The sequence below is a fragment of the Aspergillus mulundensis genome, assembly GCF_003369625.1.
Source record: "Aspergillus mulundensis strain DSM 5745 chromosome Unknown scaffold_4, whole genome shotgun sequence".
NCBI lineage: Eukaryota > Fungi > Ascomycota > Eurotiomycetes > Eurotiales > Aspergillaceae > Aspergillus > Aspergillus mulundensis.
In genome coordinates, this window is record NW_020797892.1 from 555632 (window position 1) to 578452 (window position 22821).

Consider the following 22821-nt stretch of genomic DNA (forward strand, 5'->3'; position numbering starts at 1 on the left):
GTTGCTTTCTCTAATTATACGGCCGTTATATTCGATATCATTAGGGTTCTGCACTAAATACTCACACTTTGCATCATTTTATTGTCGGATGATAGCCACATCATCAGCTGGACCGACGACATCACCCTCGGCAACCAATAACTTCACACATTTACCACTGACTGGCGTGCTGATCTTCACCTCCATCTTGTTGGATTCGATCCAGATCTGATGACAGGTTAGTGGGGCGTTGCAACGGGTAGAAACCACCTACCAATGTGTCACCGGCCTCAACCTGGTCTCCTTCTTCCACGGCACATCTGAAGCATCTCCCAGGGAACGGGGCCTTGACTCTTTCGCCAGTTGTATCATGGAATCCTCCTCGAGCCTCAGAAGTCGCGTTGGTCGGCTGATACGGCTTCAGCAACTCTTCAAAGAACTCAGCCTTGCGCACCGCTTCGGCTCGCTCTGTTCGGACTGCAGCAATGCTCTCACCGTTGTCGCTCAGCCATTGCTCGTACTGCTCAAGATCTAGCTCGGTGTGGGTGATTTTGACCAGTTCGCTCACGGTTCCTTGCTCTTCTGCTGCATCGAGGATCTTTTCCGCAACAGGGTAGAATGTGATTTGATCCAGGAGCGAAAATAACCACGGGTTCTGCGAATTGAGCTTACTGCTGCGCTCCCGCTCGCGGTACTCATTCCAAATGGGCACTGTACGGCCGACAAGTTGGTATCCGCCCGGCGAATCTGTGGCATAGATGCAAAGATACTGGCCCGCAACGCCGACCGCTCCACGGGGTGTGAAGGACCGCGATGGATTGTATTTGGTTCCGAGAAGTCGGTGTCGCGGGTCTAGAGGCACCGCACACGGTGAACCCTGATAAACATCACCCAATCCTAGGACGAGGAACGTTGCTGTGTGGAGGTTCTCTCCGACCTGCTCCGGCGATGCGAGGCCATTGAGGCGCTGCAAGAACTCGACATTGCTCGGAAGGTATGGTGCGGATGAACGGATGGTTGAAGTATACCGAGTAATGGCTTTTCGGCTCTTCTCATCGTCGAAAGCCAAGGGCATCTGCACGACTCGAGATGGCAGCCGTGAGCGAAGCTGAAGTCCGAGGGACACTTCGTGGGATACCAGCGAGTCGAGCACATGGGACAAAGAAAAGCTCGCTTCCAGCTGGACATGAATACTCCGAACGCCCGGTGTGAGTTCCTGGACATTGGGGATCGGTGCAATGCGGTGCTGCTCGATGAAGCTGAGGATGTGGAACGTTTGACGCAGGTTGAAATTATCCTCGTGGCCAAAGTCAAGTAGCAGAGCTCTGTCACCAGCTTGACGGCATACAATACGGCGGCCGGCCTCTCGGATTTCTCTCAAAACCGGGTTTTCCACCCAAGAAGGCTTGTTGTTGCGTCCAAAATCTAGAGGCAACTGTGTCAATGTGTCAATTGACTGTTTCCATTCCTGAGACAACGCCTGCGCCGTTTCAAGCGAAATTGGACGCAGGTAGAGACGGTCTCCCGGTAGCATTTGTCCAAACTTCCATAACTCTGCCTCGACAACTGTGGCGAATACGACGAACCCGCCCAAGCTCGGTCCATCCGCAGTCAAAACCACGGCTTCATCCCCGGTAAAGCTGATTCCACCGACGGGATATGGGCTATCATGGATATTGGAGGGATGCAATCCGGCATCTCCCCCTGTTTCCCGCGCCCACTCAGCCCGCGGGCCGCTTAGGCGGACTCCAATGCGGTTGCTGTTGTAATGGACAGTCCATTCTCCGGTGAACAGTTTCAACAAACCGGCCTCGGTGAAGTGGGCAGGACTTCCGTGTGGGCCTGGCAGTACACTGACAATCCACTCTCTCGCTGCACTGCTAGGCAGTGGAAGCGATGGAGCTCGAGCGGCCATGTCGACATTGTCAGATTGGTTGACAGGGATCAAAGGCAGCAGGTCACCGATGCGGAGATTGCGGCCGTTGTGACCACCCAGATGCCCGGTCACAAAGGTCGAACGGCTGCCCATGACAAGCGGTGTCTGGATTCCTCCCTTGACAGCGACGTATGTTCGCGCACCGTTTATGACGGTACCGATAGCCAAACGTTGACCGGCACGGATGAGAATTGGCTGGCCCATTTTGACTTCTTCCCCATCGACATACACTGGTGCTTCTGCTCCGACGACCGCAATCACGGTAGAGCAATGGAACAGCAGCGTAGGGCCTTGGACGGAGCATTCAAGGCCTGCAGCGTGGGCATCGTTGTTGATCAGGCGATTGGCGAGTTGAAAGGAATAGTTGTCCATTGGTCCTGAGGGTGGCACGCCGATGTGCCAGTAGCCCCTTCGACCAGGGAAGTCCTGCACGGCAATCTGAGATCCTGGATCGACGATTTCAACGACATCAGCCGTGTAAGGAAAAGTGTCCAAGGACTTGGTGGTGAAGTTGCCTGAGAGGAAGGCCTCCGAATCAACAATCTGCTTTAAGTACTCGAGATTCGTCTCAACACCGGTTATAATCGTTTTCGACAGTGCATCTGACATCTTTCGCGCTGCTGAACGACGGTCGGCAGCATGAACGATCAGTTTTGCTAGCATCGGGTCGTAAGACGATGATAGCTCTTGCCCAGCCTTTACCCAGGTGTCGACTCGGACATCGATCGGAAACTCAACGGCGGTGAGTTTTCCAGAAGATGGACGGAACTCTTGCAGAGGACTTTCGGCATAGACACGTACTTCGATTGCGGCGCCGTTGATCGTCCTCTCATTGCGTTGTTCCGCGAAAAGACCAGAGCAGTCCTGCATGGCTATATTGACCATGCACTGCACCAAATCGAGACCCGTTCCTGCCTCCGTGACCGGGTGTTCGACCTGCAAACGGGTGTTCATCTCCAGGAAATAAGCTTGCTCGCTGTCGATGTCGAAGATGAATTCCACAGTTCCGACATTGCGGTATCGCACTGACGCTGTCAGGGCGACGGCAGCATCGCGCATCGCCTGCCGTGCCTTCAATGGCACAAATGCAGCTGGTGTCTCCTCGATCACCTTCTGATTCCGCCGCTGCATTGAACAGTCACGCTCTCCTGCGCAGACGACGCGGCCGCTGCCATCGCCAAGAACCTGCACCTCGATATGCCTGGCGTGCTCAATGAAGTGCTCGATAAAGACACCATCGTCGCCGAAATTTGCTTGCCCTAGCCTCCGTACACCGTCGAAAGCTTCCTGAAGCTCATTCGCATTGTTGCACCGGTACAGGCCGATTCCGCCGCCACCTGCGGTGCTTTTCACCATGACCGGATATCCGATTTTCTCTGCTTCCTCTAGAGCCGTCTCCAGACTAGCCACCAACCCTTTTGAACCGGGGACAACAGGGACGCCCGCCGCGATGGCGATCTCGCGTGCGCGGTGCTTGAGCCCCAGCTCGCGCATCTGGTCAGATGTAGGTCCAATCCAGATGATACCTGCTGCTTCGACGGCGGCCGCGAAGTCAGCATTTTCGGCTAAAAACCCGTACCCCGGGATCACTGCGTCGGCTTCAGCTTGACAAGCCAGATCTAGGATCTGACGGGCGTTCAAATAGGTGTCGGCCACTGTGTTTCCGACAAGTGGGAGGGCAACATCGGCTGTTGATACATGTGGGGTGTGGGCGTCAGCAGTGGAGTATATGGCTATGGCCTGTATCTTCATGTCATGCAATGTGCGAATGATACGCGCGGCGATTTCTCCTCGATTGGCCACCAAGACTTTCCGGATGACTTTCTTCTCGGTAGCGTTGACCTTCGGTTTGGCAGCACTCAATGACTGGGTATACGCCCGCCAGCCACCATAAGATGTGATCTCTGTGGCGCCTTCAAGACCGTCGGGCTCGCAGATGAACCCATGAACCCACTGCCCGTCTTGCAGCTCGATTGACCCAATACCCAATGGCGCCTTGACTGTTTCTAAAAAGCTGCCGAATTTCGCGCGCGGCAGGTCCCAGACTTCCACCTCAATTGCGCATCCACCAGTTGCGACCCTTTTGAGACCTGGCTTCAGCACTGCTGATTGCGATTGCAGTCTGTAGAGCTGGTAGCATGGAGATGTTGTCGTTGTTCCGGCAAGAGTCGCACCTCGTGTGACTAAGTCCTTGTTGAGAGGGAATCCTGAAAGATGAGCCCCTACTACTGCAAGCTTCATCGAGTCGCTTGCGGCGAGTGGGCATCTAGGCGTCGCGGGCTCGTGGTATTCGACGTCGGTTGCGCCTAGCCGACGAGGTGCTTCAGATAACCACCTCCGACTGAGCTCCAAGAGCCGCGGCTCTTCCCATGTGCCGGCAATCAGGGTGATTCCAAACGGGAGATTGTCTGTTCTCCAGCCCGCAGGAATAGCGATGGCAGACCAATCCATGAAGTTGACAAAGTTGGTATAGGTTCCTAGCCGGCTGTTTTCTTTGATCGGTTCCTCGGCTAAGTCTGCGATTGTTGGGAATGTAGGACTGGTAGGGACGAGGAGGGCGTCGAATCGGCTAAATATGGAGGTGATTTTGCGGATGAGTTCCTGCCGGCGATATTGTTGCTTGAAAAGGTCAGCTGCGCTGAAGTTCTTGGCCATCATGATGATCTTTCGAACTGTTGGATCCATTGCTTCGGCCGGGGCTGAACTAACGAATTCGTCGATGGCAGCATAGCGCTCTGCAACCCAGGGCCCTTCGTACAAGAAATTGGCGAGTTCGAAGAGTAGACTGAAATCGACGGGCTCGAGGCGCCATCCTAGCCTTTGGGCCTTCTTCAACGCGACGTCGTACGCCGCAGCATGTTCGGTATGACCAAACCACTCGGGATTCTTGCAAATAGCAAGCGATGGCTGTCCAACTACGATCCCACGCGGTACGCACCCCACTCCATCACCGCGAGCCCTAGAGTATGCATCCTCAGAATTGAACCCTTCTGCCACGCGCAGGACCAACTCCGCATCCTCAACCGTCTGTGCAAAGATAGAGACGCAGTCAAGTGTCCTACAAGCAGGCAGCACTCCAGTCGTGCTTAACGCCCCCCGCGTCGGTTTCAGTCCAAGCACATTATTCAATCCGGCGGGCACCCGCCCCGAACCAGCCGTGTCCGTTCCTAGGGAAAACGGCACAAGTCCCAACCCAACAACAGCACCGCTCCCCGAGCTACTCCCGCCGCTAACATATTCTGGATTGATTGAGTTGCCCACAGCGCCATATGGAGAACGTGTTCCGACGAGCCCTGTCGCGAATTGATCTAGATTCGTCTTGCCGAGGACAATGGCACCCTGCGCCTTCAAGCGTGCCACCACGGTTGAGTCTGTGAATTCAGGTTCTGAACCTTTGGCGTCGGCGAATGCAGGGCATGCGGCTGTTGTGCGGAAACCGGCGGCGTCAATATTGTCTTTTACGGCAAAGGGGACGCCGTAGAGGGGGAGGGTGTGCCCTTCATTTTTTAGGGCAGTGATGCGGTTCCACTCGGCTGTCAGCTGGCAGGGCGTTGCGAGTGAGATCCAGGCGTTTGAAGAAGTCTTCTGGATTTTTGAAAGGAGGGAGAGGAGGTGCGTTGGCGTGGATGCAGCTTCCTGGGCTTGAAGCCACTGTGGAATCGTCACAAGGTCCGTCATGTTAAGGGGCGTTAGGACGGATCTGGTAGATGGAGTCTTGGAATTGTACTTCCGAGACTATGGACGCCATTGCTATATTAGTACTATCTCGACTTTATCTCGTGTATCTATGAGTGATGGCTATTGTTCATCCTGAGGGTTTAGTTCTGCCCCGCCGAGTCTTCGGCCCGCTCATGTTATCGGCCCCCGCTCCGCCGCGCGGGCTACAGTAAGGCCAACCCTGCGGCGCGAACTTTTGCTGGAAGATTACTCCTTCAGATTTGTATATTGGAGCGGGATCGGACTGGACTGTAGTTGTTGAGGCTCACGCAGTGGCCACCTACTGATCCGCAATTCCGCATCGGCTGCCTGCTGTCTATGTGGGGTTTGCTCTCCTGAGCCTGCTTGAATCTTGAGGCTCTGTACAATTAAGGCACAGCAGTGTTTATTGTTCTTTACTGTCCGAAGGTCCCGTCGTGGTCGACCATGGCACCTTCCTAATTCGGTTCTGTCACCATCGCTCCTTCCCTGGGAAGCTGGTATGTTAACTGGAAGGCAAGAGCGACCCTGATTGCTTACAAATGGCTCCTTCCTCTTTGTAGGTGTGCGCGTACATAATGCACTGTGCCAGGGTTAGCTGCGAGTGAAGTCAGAGCAAGATTCTCGAGCTGTTGGTAAGCAGATAGATCGTCGGATGGATTGCTACCTAGCCCTATAAAGAAAGGAAACTCCGGTGGAGCGAGCGATAAATCCCCGTGTACGATGACCGTCAGCGTCTGTTCGATTACGCCGATTTACATACGGTACTTTGGAGAGGTACATCGAGCAAGAAGTACACTTGTATCGGCCTCGCCGTTGTTAGCCCACGGGCCACGGGCCACCAAAGGCCTCGATTCGACTCGACTCGACTCGACACTCAATCTCCCGATCCAAGGGTCCTGATCCTCTTGGACGCCGTAAGCATGAGCCCAGGAGCATGAAAGATGAAGCATCCATCATCCTTGGGCGAAATGTCACTAGACGGATACCGCTGATGTAGTCGTGCTCTCTTACTCGAGCGCAACTACGCATCGCGTCTAATATCCGGCTATCTGCGAAACAGATGATGGGGAGTATGATGAAACCTCGCACGTGCGGCTCCATCGATCACCAGGAAAGCCGGTGTCTGATAGGCGGGAGGATCCCTGGACGGGATTCAGATCAGGACCGGCCGGGCATGGGCATGGGCATGGGCACGGGCACCGAGTAATCAGGTCGAAGGGGGGATGCCGATCGAAGTCAGGGTCACCGGATCGGTGAGTTGGCAGGCATGCACGGGCTTTGCATGGGAAGTACTTGTATGTGGTACCCTGGTAAGCAATAGCGGGGGCTGCTATACCCTCTATTATTAGGACTGTATTATTATTCTTCATGTGCTTGCTGACTGCGGGATACCGGTACATTTGGTTATGACATCGGAGAGCAGATGATAAGTGGGTGGATGTCACGTTCTACCTAGGTAGATGATTCTTGATGGCGAGCGACTGTGGAAGTAGTTGCCTATGGTGTTGGTTTTAGTTGGCAGGCTTATCTTATTCAAGGTCGTTCATGTCGGGTGCTGAGTTGGCATGCACCACAGCGTGACTGCGGCTAGTTACATCTGAGATCATCTCGAGCTTGCATATCCTGGAATCATTCAATCAACGTCCATTACTATTACAATATCTCGTTTATGTTGGATGCAATCATCTAGAGATCATCGCCTATGAACGCTCAGGAAAGCGCCGCTCCCAGCCAACAACAGCCGGCTTCGTAGGCCCCATGAACATCGACGAGTAGTCAGTCGCAGGGACTCCTGTTTCTCCATCCACATTGTAGAGCTTCAGGTTACGCACGATCGTCGCGACAATAACCCCCAGATTGACGTAGGCAAACTTCTCACCAATGCATCGGTGTCGACCGCCGCCGAATGGCAGATACGGGCTGTTCATACGCTTAGACACCGCGCCATAGCCATAGTCGATTAGCTCACCCTCCTCGTCGTCTTTGTCGGGCCGCTGGCTCTCCCAGCGATGTGGATCCCAGACGTTCGCGTTGGGAAAGTACTCGTCGTCGAGCGCTGTTGCGCCAGGTGATGCCAGGAGAGTATGACTGGTTGGGATGACGTAGGATGTGCCGGGGACAGGTATTGGGTTCTTCACCTTGCGGAGGATGGAGTGGATGGACAGGTGGACGCGGAGAGTCTCCTTGATGACGTTCTGATGCAACGGGAGAAGATCAAGGTCTTTGTACTGTAGGGGCTCAAAGAGGCCGGTGCGCGGGTCATGCTTGAGGTTGTCGAGCTGCTCTTGGTAGAGCTCTTCCAGGATTCGAGGCTCCGAGGCCAGTCGTAGCAGGATCCACGCGCTGATTGACGAAGATGAGTGCTGGCCGGCCATGAGAAGCGTAATCATAATGTGGGCAATCTCCTTGTCTGGTACAGGGTTTCCGTTTTTATACGTGCAGTGCATCAGATTCCAAATCATGTCTTGCTCTTGTGCGTCTGGGTTCTTGCGTCGTTGGTTAATAATCTCCATGTAGGTTTCTCGCATGCGTGCGTGGGCAATGTCACGTTTGCGGTTCTGAGGAAGCGGTGCCCATGGGAGGATAAAGTTGATTGGAGTAAATCCCATTTCCAAGTCATGGAACAGATCGGCGAACTCCGCGGTAAGCTTCTTGCGGACTTCCTTCCCTTGTAGTGCGCTCCCAGCAGTGTAAATTGTGAGCTCGGCCATGGCAGCAGGGGCGTCAAGGACACCAGAATTTCCCTTGAATCGTGGAGATGTCTTGAGATAGTCCAGAACCTCCTTTTCGATCAAAGGGACATGCGATTCAAGCGCGCTTTGTGATAGGCCGAACTTTATGAACTTCTTCTGCTCCATGAGCTTCGAATTAGGGCAATCGTAGACGACGTCGGATCCGAAGACGGGTGTTGTAAGCGGTCCGTAGACCTCCTCCGCGTTGAGGTCTTTGAGCTTTCCATTGAGAATGAAGTCGTTGCCCTTGACGCCCATGTATACCGTCATCTTCTTCCCGAGCATGATGAAGGTGAAAATGTCGCCATACTGATGTTGTCAGTCAAGTGGCTCGTGGTCAATTCATTGAGTATTTCTGGCATACCTTTTCTCTGCACGAGAAAAAGAACTTGTATGGGTTCATTCCATAGCTAAGCGTGCTGCCCACAAATGGAACCCAGTGAAAGACCATTGGAGGCTCATTCTTGTTGCGAAAGAGAACCTGGCGGGTGACATTGAGTAGGACTGCGGCAATAACTCCCACAAAAGCGTAGGCACTGAGCACGGTTGGGGACAGCATAATTGATGCTGTTCAGACCATGGATGGAGGAAAGACGAGAGAATGAAAGAGGGAGGACACGATCGGTAATCTGGCCATGGTGATTGACCGAGCCCCTGCCTTAGCTCCAGCGCAGTCCCGAATCACTGCAGCCTAGCAAGCTCTCCCCATACTCCGTATGGTTCGGTCGTTCGAGGCAACTGCTGCTGCTCCCTTCTTCTTGGCGGCCGGGAGCTGTGGTCCCGGGTCAGACCATCAGACCATTCATCGCCCACTCAAAACAAGCAAGTCAAGGGGTTAACATTGCTTAGGGTCCATAATAACATGTGCACAGTTCCGAGAACCACCATTATTCTCAATCAGGTACCTGGGGGCCATTTAGGTAGCGGTGGAATTGTGCATTGTGCATTTAGTGCTTGATCAAATGCTTCTCGTCCCCAGAGACAATCACCTCGGGCTAGGCATGGGCGCAGTCTCAGAAGGGAGCTTACTTGATCTAGGTGGTGTTGGCTAAGGTCGACTGCCGAGAAATGACTGGATGGATTCATGGAAGGGGAGATTGAATTGAGATTCAGGATCTCGGAGTCGGTGGACACTGGAAGATTGTCTGGATGCCTGAGAAGCATTTCGATGCCTGAGGCCGCAAGTCGTGGCCCGCGTCCCAAAGGGTTTAGCGCCAGATCCACCTAGGCACAACCAAGAACTTGAAGCTACATCATCGCTACAGCCACACTGACTCACGGAGCCAATCTATTATTGACTCACTTCGACTCATACTTCGGTTTAGGCGCTCTGGCACAATATATGTAGGTGCTAGCTTGGGACGGTTTCCTAGCCCCAGACGCTCTTTACATTACATAATCACTCCAATCACTCCAATCGGTCTCGCTTATAGAGCCCGCTCGGTATAGCTACAGATCTGCTAAACATACGACACAATGACGGGCTCAGCAACTCCTAAAAGTGCCACCACAAATGCGGGTCAACGGCCTATCTCACGAACCGAGAGCTCGAACCCGCGAGGATTTCAAATCAACCAGCTCAGACGGCGCTTCCGTCCCACAGAGAGCGATGATGAGTCGGGGACCACATTATCTTTCCAACTAGTTCCCTCAGATCCGGACTTTCCTTTCGAATTGGAGCGCCTGCAATGTGCTCTCTTCGTTCCCTCAACATACCCTGCACAAGGCAGACCTTCGCTGAAAGTGGGGAATCCTGAAATCGGAGCCGCGTTCCAGGAGAATATCTCGCGGGGGTTTGACGACATCATTGATATTTCACTGAGAATGAATGGGCGTGGAACTCTGCTCAACTGGATAAACTCCCTTGACCGGCACCTCGAGCGTTTACTTACCACCACGGAGCGGGGACCGACGCTCAAGTTTGTACCCAATGCTCGGAAAGAAGAGCCCAGCAAAGCTTTACTGGATAACTTGGGATCATTAGCAGTGTCTGAAAAAGTTGAGCTGAAGAGATACGAGCCTCCGGCACCGGTCGAGATACGTCCTGTCTATACAGCGGAAGAAAGAGCGCAGGCGGAGAAGCGAAGAGCGGTCGAGACGAAGCAGCTCGAAGCACGCCTTGGGAGACTGCCGCTGTTTCAGAAAGCTAAAGACGGCCTTTCATTCGTCATGCCCATCCAGCCCACTAAGATCGATCGACTTCCGATTCCGCTCAGACCAGTCAAGACCGTCAAGCTTACCGTACCTTCGCTGTATCCCCTCGAGCCTAGTTCCATCGAGCTACAGGGCATCCGCGGCAGTGAGGCGTATGCAGTGGAAGTTGGCTTTGCGCAATGGTTAAAGGACCATTCGCAATTGAACTTGGTGTCACAAGTCAATTATCTGGCGAGCAATATCCATAATTTCGCGAAGACGGTGGTCGAGGATCCTGTCGAACCCAAACGGCCTGAGCCGGAAACCACAGTTCCAGATGAACCGCAGCCTCCTGTGGAAGAACATCCGCCTACAGACGAGGACAAGCCACATCTCCATGTTATTCAGCGACCCCCGGAGTGGACCGTCGACGATGATGCAAGTGGCAGCGAGGAGACAGATATCACCAGCTCGGAAGGTGAGTACTCGGACGACGAAACAGATGGCGGTGCGCCAATTTCAGATCTACCGGAGCCTACGACCGAACATGGCGTTGCACTTTCATTTCCATTCCTCGAGCTTTACGGTATTGAGCTACTTGAACTTGTGGGTCTCTACATCACGATCAAATGTGACAGGTGCAAAGAGCAGTTGGATGTGCGAAATATACCCCAGACAAAGGATAGTAGCGGCGTCCTATCTCCGAAGGTCGAAACCTGCAAGAAATGCACAAACACCATGAGCATAGGTAAGATCTATTATCCTAGTCAATTGCGCTGCTCATTTTTCCAGGATTTCGACGGATGCTGATGCATTCCAACTCCAACCGTGCGGGCTACCTGGATCTGGATGGCTGCACTGTCGTTGATCTTCTCCCTAGGTACGCGAAACCCTTCACTCACTTAACCTGCATAACACTTATACCTTGGTAGCGGATTTATTCCAACGTGCGCGGAATGTTCGGCCCCCTTCCCAGGACCTGGGGTAGTCGCAGTGCGAGGCGAGAGCGCCATGGCCAATTGCCGCCAATGCCATCGAAAAATGGGTACGATCGTCCGTCTGTAAAGTTACAGAGCTCATACTAACTATCTCAGTGTTCAAAGTACCTGAAGTAAAATTCCTCAAAATAGGATCCGCAGCCTGTGAGTTACTCTCAGCAACGTCAAACTTCGAGTGCTAATGTTGCAGTCACGTCTCGGGATCGTGCTCCAGCGCGAAAGAAGGTACGTTGCTGGCCTGATCTCAAAATTGATAGCGGCTGATCATCGCATTAGCCAAAGGAAGTTCTCGGTATTGTAGCAGGTCAGGAACTACCCCGTCGCGGTCGATGCATGCACTACAGCAAAAGCTACCGCTGGTTCAGGTACGTCTTCTATAAATTAACAGACGCGTTCAATATCTGACCCCTCACAGATTCAGCTGCTGCCAGAAAGTCTTTCCATGCGATAAGTAAGCAATCCCGTGGCATCCAACTTGCAGAATCTAACGAGTATCAGATGCCACGACGCGGCCACAGATCATCCAAATGAGCACGCCAACCGCATGATTTGGTAAGGGCGTAAATCCAATCACCTTAACTCAGCTAACCCGGTGCAGCGGCTTCTGCTCTCGCGAACAAATTTATCGCCCGGAGAACTGCGGGATTTGCCGTTCGTACCTAGTCGGGAAGGCAGGGAGCGGTTTCTGGGAAGGAGGGAAAGGCACTAGGAACAAGACTTTGATGAGCAGGAAAGGTGTGTACTCACCATCTCTTCTTTAGTTATTCGGCTTTGCTGATATGTCTAGACCCGCGGAAGTACAAGCGCCGGCCAGGTTCTACGCCCGGTGGTACCAGCTCTTCGAAGAAGAAATGAAAATATCCTCAAAGCATATAAATATATTCTTACGGCATACTCGCAAGCGTTGGATGGATCAAGCATATATATAAAGAACAGTGGTTCACGCTCACCTATCTGGTGTTGTACTCGAGGTCAGCCTGAGTTAGGGTTAGGAGTATGCACCAAGACTGACTGTTATCCGGGATGCTAGTAAACTTCCTATCACAAATCTATGGTATTATGAATCAAATATACTATTCATTCCCAAGTACAGGCAAAATCTCAATCTATTTTTACCTACCCCATACAAATCAGAAATTCAGCTTCACGGGTGGCACGATGGTTCCGACACAATCGCCGAACCCTACATAGTTACCTTCCGTGCCCGCCATACCGCGAAGAGTCACAGTGTCACCGTCCTCCAAGAAAAGACGCTCCGACCCGTCAGCAAGCTTGATCGGGTTCTTTCCGTTTGTCTGCTCGAGGAAGCTGCCTTCAGTCTGGTTCTCCTTGCCGGAGATCGTACCACTGCCGAGAAGATCACCGGTGTTCAGGTTGCACCCTGTGATGGTATGGTGGGCCAGCATCTGAGGGAAAGAGTACAGAAGGTTTTTTGCGTTACTGTGAGAAATCACAGTAGGCTTGCCGCCTGCGTTTGTGACTTCAACTTCTAGCGGGATGTCATAGGCAGTATTGGCCCGCTTCTCCCGCAGATACGGCAGAAGCGACTCCCTGTTTCCGGGCTCTAGACCGGTGGTGCGGAAGGGCTCGAGAGCATCAACCAAGACCACCCAAGGGGTGATTGTTGTACCAAAGTTCTTTGCGTTGAACGGGCCTAGGGGAACGTACTCCCACGCCTGGATGTCACGGGCGGACCAGTCGTTCATAAGCACCACTCCGAAGATATGGTCTTCCGCATTATCAATATGAACAGGGTGGCCCAAGTCATTAGGCGTTGAGACGAAGAACGCCAATTCTAGTTCGATATCGAGCTTTCTGCATGGGGAGAACTCGGGGACTTTAGGGTTCGCGGCGGGGTTGGTCAAGATTTGGCCTTGGGGACGGTGGATAGGTGTGCCAGATGTGACCACGGACGAGGCGCGGCCGTGATAAGCCACGGGGAGGTGCTTGTAGTTTGGCTGCAGCGCGTTGTCTGGGCCACGGAAGAGGACTCCAATGTTGTAGGCATGGTTGAGACCGGCATAGAAGTCTGTGTAGTCGCCAATCTGCAGAGGAAGGTGGTTGGTCACCTCCGACAGTGGTAGAAGAGCCTCCTGCTGGAGCGTGGCGTTGTCTTTGAGGATCTGTGGGAAGGGTGTCTCTGTGCTGAAGACTTTCTGGATGTATTCGCGGACCTGGCGGTGCACTGGTCGTCCGAGGGCAGCAAATGCGTTCAGAGTGGGCTGGCTGAAGACGTTCAGGTGAGATTGGATGGCGGGAAGTTGGGAGAAACCGCCGGAGGAGGCAAATGCGCTTAGGTTCAATGCATGGTCTCCGATTGCGACAGCCGGGACTCGCGATGAGATCTTCGAGGATGAAATTATACCGAATGGGATGTTCGCCAGCGAGAAGGGCGAGTTCTTGGGGATTTGCAGCCACGAAGCCATTGTGATGGAGCAGCGAGCAGGGCAGATGGTGGAGAGACGGGAGATTGATGAGATGAGACGAAAAGAAGGCCAAACAGCGATTAAAATGCCGTTGACAGATATGTCGACACTGAAGAATGGCAGGAAGGATTCCGTGGGGGGCGCCTAAGAGAGCAGCACCGCGGAATGAAGCCGCCCCCGCTTATTACCGGCTGTTGTCCTCTCGCTGTGACTCCCGACTTTCCGCTCCCCCCTCACGGTTGCCATGATGCGATGATGCGATGATCGCCGCTTTCGGGCGGATCGCGGTAATTCAACTACCAGGTCATCGCCTGATCTAGGCTTTTACAACTTTCAGCGCCCGATCCTGAGTATATAGACCGACTCGTCACTGTCTCGCAGCAGCACTCAATACTCAAAGCGACAGACAGCAAATCACCGAAATGCCGGTCACTAATTTCTCCTACAAGGACCCGTACACCTACCAAAATGGATTTGATTCCTATCATGAGTATGCTAGTGCGGAACTAATCGTGGTCGCTGAGCTAACGTGCCTAGATCCGAAGCCATCGAAGGCGCCCTCCCCATAGGGCACAACTCTCCCCAGAAAGCCCCGTACGGTTTATACGCCGAAAAGCTCTCAGGAACGGCCTTCACTGCTCCCCGGCACGAGAACAGACAGACCTGGGTCTACCGTATCCTTCCGGCCGCAGCGCACGAGAACTTCGTCGAAGAGGACGCAGGTACCTACCGCACGCTATCAGATTCCAAAAAGCTTCAGCACATACCTAATCAGCTCCGTTGGGATCCGTTTGACTTGGATGAAACTGTTGACTGGGTTCATGGGTTACATCTTGTGGCCGGGTCCGGAGACCCTACCATAAAACAGGGTCTAGGCATCCTGCTGTATGCGGCAGGCAAAGATATGGGGAAAGAAGCTTTCTACTCCGCAGATGGTGACTTTTTGATTGTCGCCCAGCATGGCGTGCTAGACATCCAGACTGAGCTTGGCCGGTTGGTGGTTCGGCCGAATGAGATTTGTGTGATTCCTCGTGGTGTAAGGTACGTACTGCCGCACTGACCTTGACATTGATTATGATGAGCTGACAAAACAGATACCGTGTCACCCTCCCTGACGGTCCTGTGAGAGGGTACATCTGCGAGCTCTACCAAGGTCACTACCAGCTTCCCGAGCTAGGCCCTATCGGTTCCAATGGCCTTGCCAATGCGCGGGACTTCCAAGCACCAGTGGCTTCGTTTGATGATGAAGAGGAACCGTCGGAGTACCGGCTATACAGCAAATTCAACAACCACCTCTTCTCCGCGCGCCAGGACCATACCCCATTCGACGTTGTCGCGTGGCACGGCAACTATTATCCGTACAAATACGACCTCGGCCGCTTCAACACCATTGGCTCCATCTCATTTGACCACCCGGACCCCTCTATCTACACCGTGCTCACCGGTCCATCTGATCATGTGGGCACTGCAATTGCCGACTTTGTTATCTTCCCACCGCGCTGGTTGGTCGCGGAGAAAACCTTTAGGCCCCCATGGTATCACCGCAACACCATGTCCGAGTTCATGGGCCTGATCACCGGTGATTATGACGCGAAAACTGGCGGCGGATTCCAACCTGCTGGTGCAAGTCTGCACAATATCATGAGTGCGCATGGGCCGGACATGCATGCATTCGAGGGCGCAAGCAATGCCGATCTAAAGCCCGCGAAGGTTGGGGATGGCAGCATGGCGTTCATGTTCGAGAGGTATGTGAACCGTGACTTGTCGAGCTCAAGTGGCTAACTTCGTATAGTTCTCTCATGGTTGGTGTGTCTGAATGGGGTCTTAAGACATGCCAGAAGGTGCAGGAGGAGTATAACGAGCATAGTTGGCAGCCGCTGAAGAGACACTTCAAGGACCCGAGAAAGGCGTAAAATGTTGAGCGTAGAAATGTTGAATAGTTATCATCTTGGATATCTCATGCCATATACCAGGGTTTTGATTTAAAACTTTGTCTAATCTAGTGACAGTTGGTGATATACTACTTACATTTGCAACTAAAGAAATATACTAAAAGACGTACAGAAAAGCTATACCCCCTCAACCTCCTTCCTCATTGCCTCCTTCACAATGGCCCCACACATCTTCGCGTATGGATTAGTCTGTACGGCCATCTGCTGCGCAACCTTGTTCCCATATCGGCCCCCGAGGAAGAAGTCCCGACTTGCCATCTCTTCTAGCCCTTCGGATCCTATATCCTTTAGCGTATCTGGTACGTTCCTGACCTCCTGCTTATCACCACCCTTGAGCTGCCGTGATATCTTCAGGAGGAGGTATGCGCGGTGCGTGTGGGTGTCTGCTAAGAGCTTTGCTTGGGTCGGCGATACGGCGTCAGCGGGCGAGAGTGGTGTAGCGAGGGTAATTGCTTCGCCGAGATCTGAGAGGAGAGAGGAGAGGAGAGAGATTGTTTCTGGTGAGGCTTTTTGGTCGTCCTCGTTCTCAATCAGCATCCGCAGTGCTTGAGCCCGGTTTGCGTAGGCGGATGGGTATGTTGGGTGTTCCCTGATAAGAGCATCGAGCGCACTGACTGCAGATTGGATCTGGCTGGGTTCCGGTACCGCCTGGTTGGTTGATGCTAAGGGGTTGATAATGTCTTTCTCGCGGGCCTGGAGGGCTGCATGTTCTTCTGAAGATATACCTAGATGTGCTGGGAGCTGAGGAAGGCTCGGATTGATTGTGACGCCTGAAGAAGGCGAGGATTCGGCGTCGAAGAGGGCTTGCAGGACGGCGGAATCGTTGGTTGTTAGAGAGGGCTTGGAAGGGGCGATTGTCGTTGCGGACATTGTGCTTGATTCTATTTTGCTCTAGTTTGGATTTTGAAATTGTTAAGAGCAGCACATTATATTCTGATAGCTGAAAAGGGCACGCGGCACATGCTTGGCTTTGTAATGGTGATGGTGCTGATGCCGGAAATCTTGCGGGCAGTGCCGGATGTTTTGAAATACCCGGCCACCAACATCCGCCTCCAGCCGTCTCCGTCCTCTTCCATCCTACCAACTCCGTCAGAATGAATAATGCGTTGCTAATATGCGAAAGATAAGAGGACATGGATCATTCATCATTATTACCCGACGTCTGCTACCTAGGTTTATAATCTCACGTCCTCACGCCAACCATCCCTCTCGACCATCATCGCCATACTTCAATATCACACTTCAGATATACTTACTGATAGCAGATCAAGATGGCGCCCTCGGCAATTGACCCTCCCACAACTACAACTCTTCCCTCCTCCGTCGCCAGCTACCGCGGTTACGACCACGTCCACTGGTACGTCGGCAACGCCAAACAAGCGGCCTCCTACTACATCACCCGCATGGGCTTCAAGCGCGTTGCCTACCGCGGCCTCGAGACAAACTCCCGTGCCATCTGCTCTCACGTCATCCGTAACGGAGACATTACTTTCGTGCTCACCTCGCCCCTCCGCTCGCTAGACCAGATCTCCCGGTTCACGCCCGAAGAGCAGGACCTCCTAAAGGAGATCCACTACCACCTCGAGCAGCACGGAGACGCAGTCAAGGACGTTGCGTTTGAGGTTGACTCTGTCGAGGCGGTATTTGGTGCTGCGGTGGCGAATGGGGCCAAAGTCGTGAAGAACCCAAGCACGCTGGAGGATGAGAGCGGGAAGGTGACGACGGCGACGATCCAGACGTATGGTCAGACGACACATACGCTTGTTGAACGGGGTGCATACAGGGGGGTGTTCTTGCCTGGGTACCGGGTGGATACTGGTCTTGAGGATCCGATCACGTCTCTGCTGCCGGACGTGCTGTTGAACCGGATTGACCACTGCGTTGGAAACCAGGATTGGGATGAGATGGATAAGATCTGCGAGTAGTACGTCCCTCTCTTGCTGTGGAAATTGCCTGACGGAGTCTAACAAACACAGCTACGAGAAAGCCCTCGGATTCCACCGCTTCTGGTCTGTGGACGACAAGCAGATCTGCACGTACGTTGATTTATGCTCCGGTACTGTCCCATGTTACTAATACTTAACAGGGAGTTCTCAGCCCTAAAGAGCATCGTCATGTCCTCTCCCAACGAGATCGTCAAAATGCCCATCAACGAGCCAGCAAAGGGCAAGAAGCAGTCACAGATTGAGGAATATGTAGACTTCTATAACGGCGCGGGCGTGCAGCACATCGCCCTCCTAACTGACGACATCATTCGCGACATCACAAACCTCAAGGCGCGTGGGGTGGAGTTCATCAAGGTCCCTGATACATACTACGAGGATATCAAAGTTAGGCTGAAGAAGGCTGGACTCACTCTGCACGAGGACTTCGACACCATTCGCGCCTTGGATATTTTGATCGATTTCGACGAGAACGGGTATTTGTTGCAGTTGTTCACTAAGGTAACTTCCCTTCCTCTTTCTTGTATACAACGCGGCGGAGCTGACTTGTGGGTTCAGCACCTCATGGACCGCCCAACCGTCTTCATTGAGATTATTCAACGGCACAATTTCTCTGGCTTTGGCGCTGGAAACTTCAAGTCGCTGTTTGAGGCCATCGAGAGGGAGCAGGCGCTGCGGGGGAATCTTGTGTAAGACTTGTTTTGAGGTATCATTGTATAGCATGTTATCATTAGCTGAAGACATTTTTTGATGGTTACAATGATCATGAAACATGGCTGCGTACCGTACACCTTCTGGCATGCATGCTATACGGAAACCCGACCCCGGTCCTTCAGGGCATCTGCATTGTAGAGCAGGTGCATAGCATACAAGGTAACTATTAAGATAAAGCTGTGGTTCTTGCCCTACTTTAGGCCTGGCTACTGTGTATAACAGCTGTCAAAATCTAGACATGGGTTTCTTATAGCATGCGTAAAGGCTGCGCCGATGGCGGTCCGCACTCTAATTTTTATTGAGAGCTTGTATGGCTAAATAAAATTCAGCTTTTCAACAATTGGGTTCCATGGCTCAGCTGGTTAGCGCGTGGTGCTAATATCTGATCAAAACGGTCTGGTAAACGCCAAGGTCGAGGGTTCGATCCCCTCTGGGACCATTTTTTTTCCTTAAATTATTTTTACATTCAGTTCTTAACACCAATGATAAATAAGTGCATTCATTCGGCCACATGTGCTACGACCTCCTCTGCAGCTGATTGAATGTGGTTATTTTTGCTGAGACAGCTCCATATGAATCCCGGTGGGCCTCGTGAAGCCAGTGGCCCTAACCCTATATCCCAACCACGGAGTCAAATCATACCCTAAACTCCTCTGGCGTGTCCAGCTGAGTTCTCCAGTGCCCTTCCTTGACTACCTTCTCTCGCTCCAGGGCCTCCGCAACCCTCTTGATCGTAGGGTATTCCCCTAGATCAACGCCCACCCGCTCCGCGCCCCAAACGGCCGGAACAAGGCAGACATCCGCCAGGGTTATGATATCTCCAACACTGAACTTCCCTGCGGACTCTTTAGCGATAGTCTCGTACGCCGCGAACCCAGCTTCAATGAGGTCCTTTGACCAGGCGGCCCGGTCGACGCCGAAGGGGGCCACGCGCTGAAGAATCCGCAGGTTCGTGACGGGTTGGACGTCGCAGGCTATTATTGAGGCTAGGGTCCTCACGAGTGCGCGTTGAGCTGGTTCTGAAACGGGTGGGAGGAGGCTCGAGCGCGACGGGAAGGCTTCGTCGAGGTATTCGAGTGCTGCGAGGGATTGGGTGATGATTATTGAAGGCTGGCTGGGGTATTCGATTACCAGGGTGGGCACGGTCGCAGACGGGTTCACGGCTGTGTTTTGCGTGCTGGATTGTTCGTTCTTCAGCAGGTTGATGGGGATTGATATGTATGGGATAGACTTCAGCGCCAGGGCGATGCGCAGGCGTGCAGAGCAGGAGGACCGGAAATAGGTGTAGAGAGTCACTTTTGGCTCTGAGCCTGTGGTCATTTTAACTGATTTTGATATGCTCCTAAAGATATTTGCAGTCTTGAAGGGTTCGTTGTTTGATGTTTGGAGTTGGCAAGGTGGTTGCTTGTTCATCCGAGCCCTGCACTACGGCAGAACCGGCAGCAAGGCGATAAAGGTTCCATTCATCGAGTGATAATCCTGGATATCCACGGCCAAGTCTCAGTTATTACCGGCTTACCTTCGCGGCCTGCGGCGCATTTCTCAAAATATTGAGATGCGGGGTGGCGGAATGAGTTCCGCGGGTGAATATCCGCTGCTGGGAGCGCAGATTCCCGCGGTTTTCCGTGGGAGAAAACAACTAGTGACGTATCAGAGAGCACACTCGGATCTTCAATTTGTACACTTACCTTACTCCAGTGGCTGGACAATATGACTGTACGGAGTACATGATTATGTTATACATCATTCATGATTCCACGCGTAACAGTGTCTCTTCCATACTAAGTGCGATAGACACGGCACAAATTGCAGAGTCAGCCACAAGCCCTAACTACCTCAATAGATCAATAAAATATGTTTTCTACAAGAGGACCCTGCTGTCCCGTGCTGGCGTACAAGCATTATGTGCTCAATTTGTAGACTATGTGGCCAGATATCCTCTTCCAACCTACAAAGTGTTGCTATCATGCCTCCCTACGGCAGTACATTGCATTTCATCAAGCAAGGCCTGGGTTGCTCGTGAAATAGTACAATGCATGGCTGGTGTTGGGGAGGATGAGACGGGTAAAGACTTGCCTTCTTTGGATCCACGATGGCACAACCTCATCGAAAATGGTTGTCGAGCATCCGTCGGCTAACCGCTACACTTTGCGAGGTGAAAGAAACAGAAGATCGGTGGCCTGTCCATACGCTCGCCCGTCTGTCATCCCAGGGTGAAGAATGTCGAACCAGCCGCACTCACCTTTGCCGCCGGAGTAGGGGGTAGGGACAGGCTTGGCCATCCAGAGCCGCAAGTTAAGCTTTGCGAGTGAGTCTGGCCCCTGCATGCTTTTTCTGATGCACTACAATGACCACCAGCCATTGGTCACCGCGTCAGTCCAGTAAACCGTGGGGTATCTCTTATTGAGATAATTCTGCCGTGAAAATTCATGGTCATGACTTCGTATCACACAAAAAACGCCAAATCATCATCCTGCCCGCCTTGCTGCTGCTTCTCGTCAGGCTGTCATGCTGCATCCGTTACGTCAATTCGTATCACCACCACCAGTTCGTGGTCAAACGAGTTTCGTGCTCCACCTAAACTCGCCGTTCATGCCCCAGTCACATCCTGCGGGGGTGGGCAAGGCATCATGGTTAGAGAAATCCGTGATATCGATCTTGCGAAAAACCACATCTGCGCGATGCGCCTCCTCTTGAAGGGTTCTCATGTTAAAGCCAACATCAACATCACCAAATTCAACCTCGATAGATAGTTCACGCAGTCGTGGGAACCGGGAGCGATGCTGGAGCATTCCGCAGCAATCCTCAATCAAAAACTCCAGCTGTTGTGGTGTGCTAAAACCTGTGATGCGTAAGACTTCGAGCGACTCCGGCAGCCGATCGTGGAGAGGGGCATTGAGCAGCTCCCTTTCGTCTTCGAAGTGGTCTGTTTTTGAGAAATCGTAGATATCGAAATCTTCAGGGTCGTGGATAAGGTAACCAGCGGCAACGTAAATGTTGGTGAGTGTGGAAAAGTGAGAAAAATCCAGTGGATGTATCTCCCCTTCTTGGTGGAGATAAATGCAAGGCTCGAAGGACAGTGCAACGTTTTCCAACGTCTCCCAAAGCGGGCGGAGCGCTTCGGTGATGGAAGCCCCGGAAAGCCTAACGCGAAACCGAGGGTCCCAGTCGCGATGGAAAATAAACGTCCTCACCGAGCGACAGTACTTGAGAATCGTTTGCAGACTGTGCATGTCAATGTTGCAGTAACGGAGTTCGAGGTGTGTGATCGACGATGTCTCTCTGCCGCTTTCTAACCCCGTGGCTTGAATCTTAACCCCATCATCCCGGACATTCCGCCTGATAGGCCCCCAATGGCTGCCGAAAAAGTGGGTCAGCGAGGGCATCTGAAAGAGGGGAAGTATTTCAGAAGAATTGCCACAGGGGAACTCGGAGTTGACTTTCAGATGGGTCAAGTTCCGAAGGACAAAGGGCGCGTGCGACGAATCTACCTTTTCCATATCAGCTTGCGGCAACAAGTGCCTGATGTAGGTTGGATCCAACKACCAGTTGGACTCGAGCTTTTCCAGGGAGGAGAGAAACACCAAAATGAGGGCAACAAGAGCGTCCAAACTCGGCGCAACCTCCTGCAACTCCGCACACCACTTGTGTTTGTGCTTATCCGAAAGCGGGAGACGCCGAACCACGGTCACGAGCTTGAACATGTCCAGTCTGTCGGGTCGACCGAGGATGTTCCCGGTCATCATCCGGGCTACTAGTTCTCTGCGCCGACGGGAGAGGGATTGGTGCGTGGCCCAGGAGAGTTCGTTCAGTTCGAGCGACCGTACGCACTGGGCTAGATAGGGGCTGGAAAACACGGACATGATGAATCGCCGCACCTATTTCAAACGGGCAGTGTCAGTAGCAGAGCTCCACGGCAGATACTAGTCACGGTACATTGCGGGACTCATCGCCATTGTCTAGACTCAACGTGACATGTGAATACAATATTGGAGTTGTAATGCGGTGAAACCTCTTGTTGAGGGTCGCGAGAAGAGCCAGTGTGTGCGAATCTCGTTCAAAGTAGGTGGTGAAGATATGCCACAGAAGCTCCTCGGGCAGGTTCGCAAACAGCATGCTCTTTCCGGGGGTGGCGAGTCTGAACGACCCAGGCCGCGGTTAACAAATGGCGGCGCTCTCTAAATTGCGGCTTAGAGAGAGAAGTTTCATGGAAGACTAGGATGGTGGCAAAGAGCGGCCTGATAAATACTCCGTAGTAGTTCAGGGCGGGCTTCTGATCAGGGTGTTTGTCAAAGAGAAAGTCGCGCCA

The 22821-nt window shown here is 52.8% G+C and overlaps 9 protein-coding genes across 9 annotated transcripts; 3 read left to right on the forward strand and 6 right to left on the reverse strand.

Moving 5' to 3' along the window:
* Positions 1–78: 78 nt before the first annotated feature.
* On the reverse strand, positions 79–5593 carry DSM5745_04725 (putative Allophanate hydrolase; the record flags this gene model as incomplete). Its single annotated transcript, XM_026746741.1, has 2 exons — positions 79–207; positions 254–5593. 2 exons carry the CDS (start codon positions 5591–5593, stop codon positions 79–81), a joined length of 5469 nt encoding a protein of 1822 aa, XP_026604221.1.
* A 1721-nt stretch (positions 5594–7314) lies between these two features.
* DSM5745_04726 (cytochrome P450) lies at positions 7315–8905 on the reverse strand (the record flags this gene model as incomplete). Its single annotated transcript, XM_026746742.1, has 2 exons — positions 7315–8655; positions 8711–8905. 2 exons carry the CDS (start codon positions 8903–8905, stop codon positions 7315–7317), a joined length of 1536 nt encoding a protein of 511 aa, XP_026604222.1.
* A 917-nt stretch (positions 8906–9822) lies between these two features.
* DSM5745_04727 (uncharacterized protein) lies at positions 9823–12332 on the forward strand (the record flags this gene model as incomplete). The annotated part of the gene is made up of 10 exons (XM_026746743.1): positions 9823–11227; positions 11272–11359; positions 11412–11524; positions 11574–11621; positions 11668–11702; positions 11754–11842; positions 11893–11928; positions 11976–12029; positions 12076–12212; positions 12265–12332. 10 exons carry the CDS (start codon positions 9823–9825, stop codon positions 12330–12332), a joined length of 2073 nt encoding a protein of 690 aa, XP_026604223.1.
* A 275-nt stretch (positions 12333–12607) lies between these two features.
* fahA (fumarylacetoacetate hydrolase FahA) lies at positions 12608–13903 on the reverse strand (the record flags this gene model as incomplete). Its single annotated transcript, XM_026746744.1, has 1 exon — positions 12608–13903. One exon carries the CDS (start codon positions 13901–13903, stop codon positions 12608–12610), a length of 1296 nt encoding a protein of 431 aa, XP_026604224.1.
* Positions 13904–14325: 422 nt separating this feature from the next.
* hmgA (putative homogentisate 1,2-dioxygenase (HmgA)) lies at positions 14326–15816 on the forward strand (the record flags this gene model as incomplete). The annotated part of the gene is made up of 4 exons (XM_026746745.1): positions 14326–14393; positions 14441–14944; positions 14998–15648; positions 15696–15816. 4 exons carry the CDS (start codon positions 14326–14328, stop codon positions 15814–15816), a joined length of 1344 nt encoding a protein of 447 aa, XP_026604225.1.
* Positions 15817–15972: 156 nt separating this feature from the next.
* On the reverse strand, positions 15973–16725 carry hmgX (the record flags this gene model as incomplete). The annotated part of the gene is made up of 1 exon (XM_026746746.1): positions 15973–16725. One exon carries the CDS (start codon positions 16723–16725, stop codon positions 15973–15975), a length of 753 nt encoding a protein of 250 aa, XP_026604226.1.
* Positions 16726–17126: 401 nt separating this feature from the next.
* On the forward strand, positions 17127–18491 carry DSM5745_04731 (4-hydroxyphenylpyruvate dioxygenase family protein; the record flags this gene model as incomplete). The annotated part of the gene is made up of 4 exons (XM_026746747.1): positions 17127–17779; positions 17832–17891; positions 17942–18299; positions 18357–18491. The coding sequence occupies 4 exons, from the start codon at positions 17127–17129 to the stop codon at positions 18489–18491; spliced, it is 1206 nt and encodes a 401-aa protein (XP_026604227.1).
* Positions 18492–19148: 657 nt separating this feature from the next.
* maiA (maleylacetoacetate isomerase MaiA) lies at positions 19149–19832 on the reverse strand (the record flags this gene model as incomplete). Its single annotated transcript, XM_026746748.1, has 1 exon — positions 19149–19832. The coding sequence occupies one exon, from the start codon at positions 19830–19832 to the stop codon at positions 19149–19151; it is 684 nt and encodes a 227-aa protein (XP_026604228.1).
* A 1235-nt stretch (positions 19833–21067) lies between these two features.
* DSM5745_04733 (uncharacterized protein) lies at positions 21068–22628 on the reverse strand (the record flags this gene model as incomplete). Its single annotated transcript, XM_026746749.1, has 3 exons — positions 21068–21869; positions 22059–22390; positions 22449–22628. 3 exons carry the CDS (start codon positions 22626–22628, stop codon positions 21068–21070), a joined length of 1314 nt encoding a protein of 437 aa, XP_026604229.1.
* Between the last annotated feature and the right edge of the window lie 193 nt (positions 22629–22821).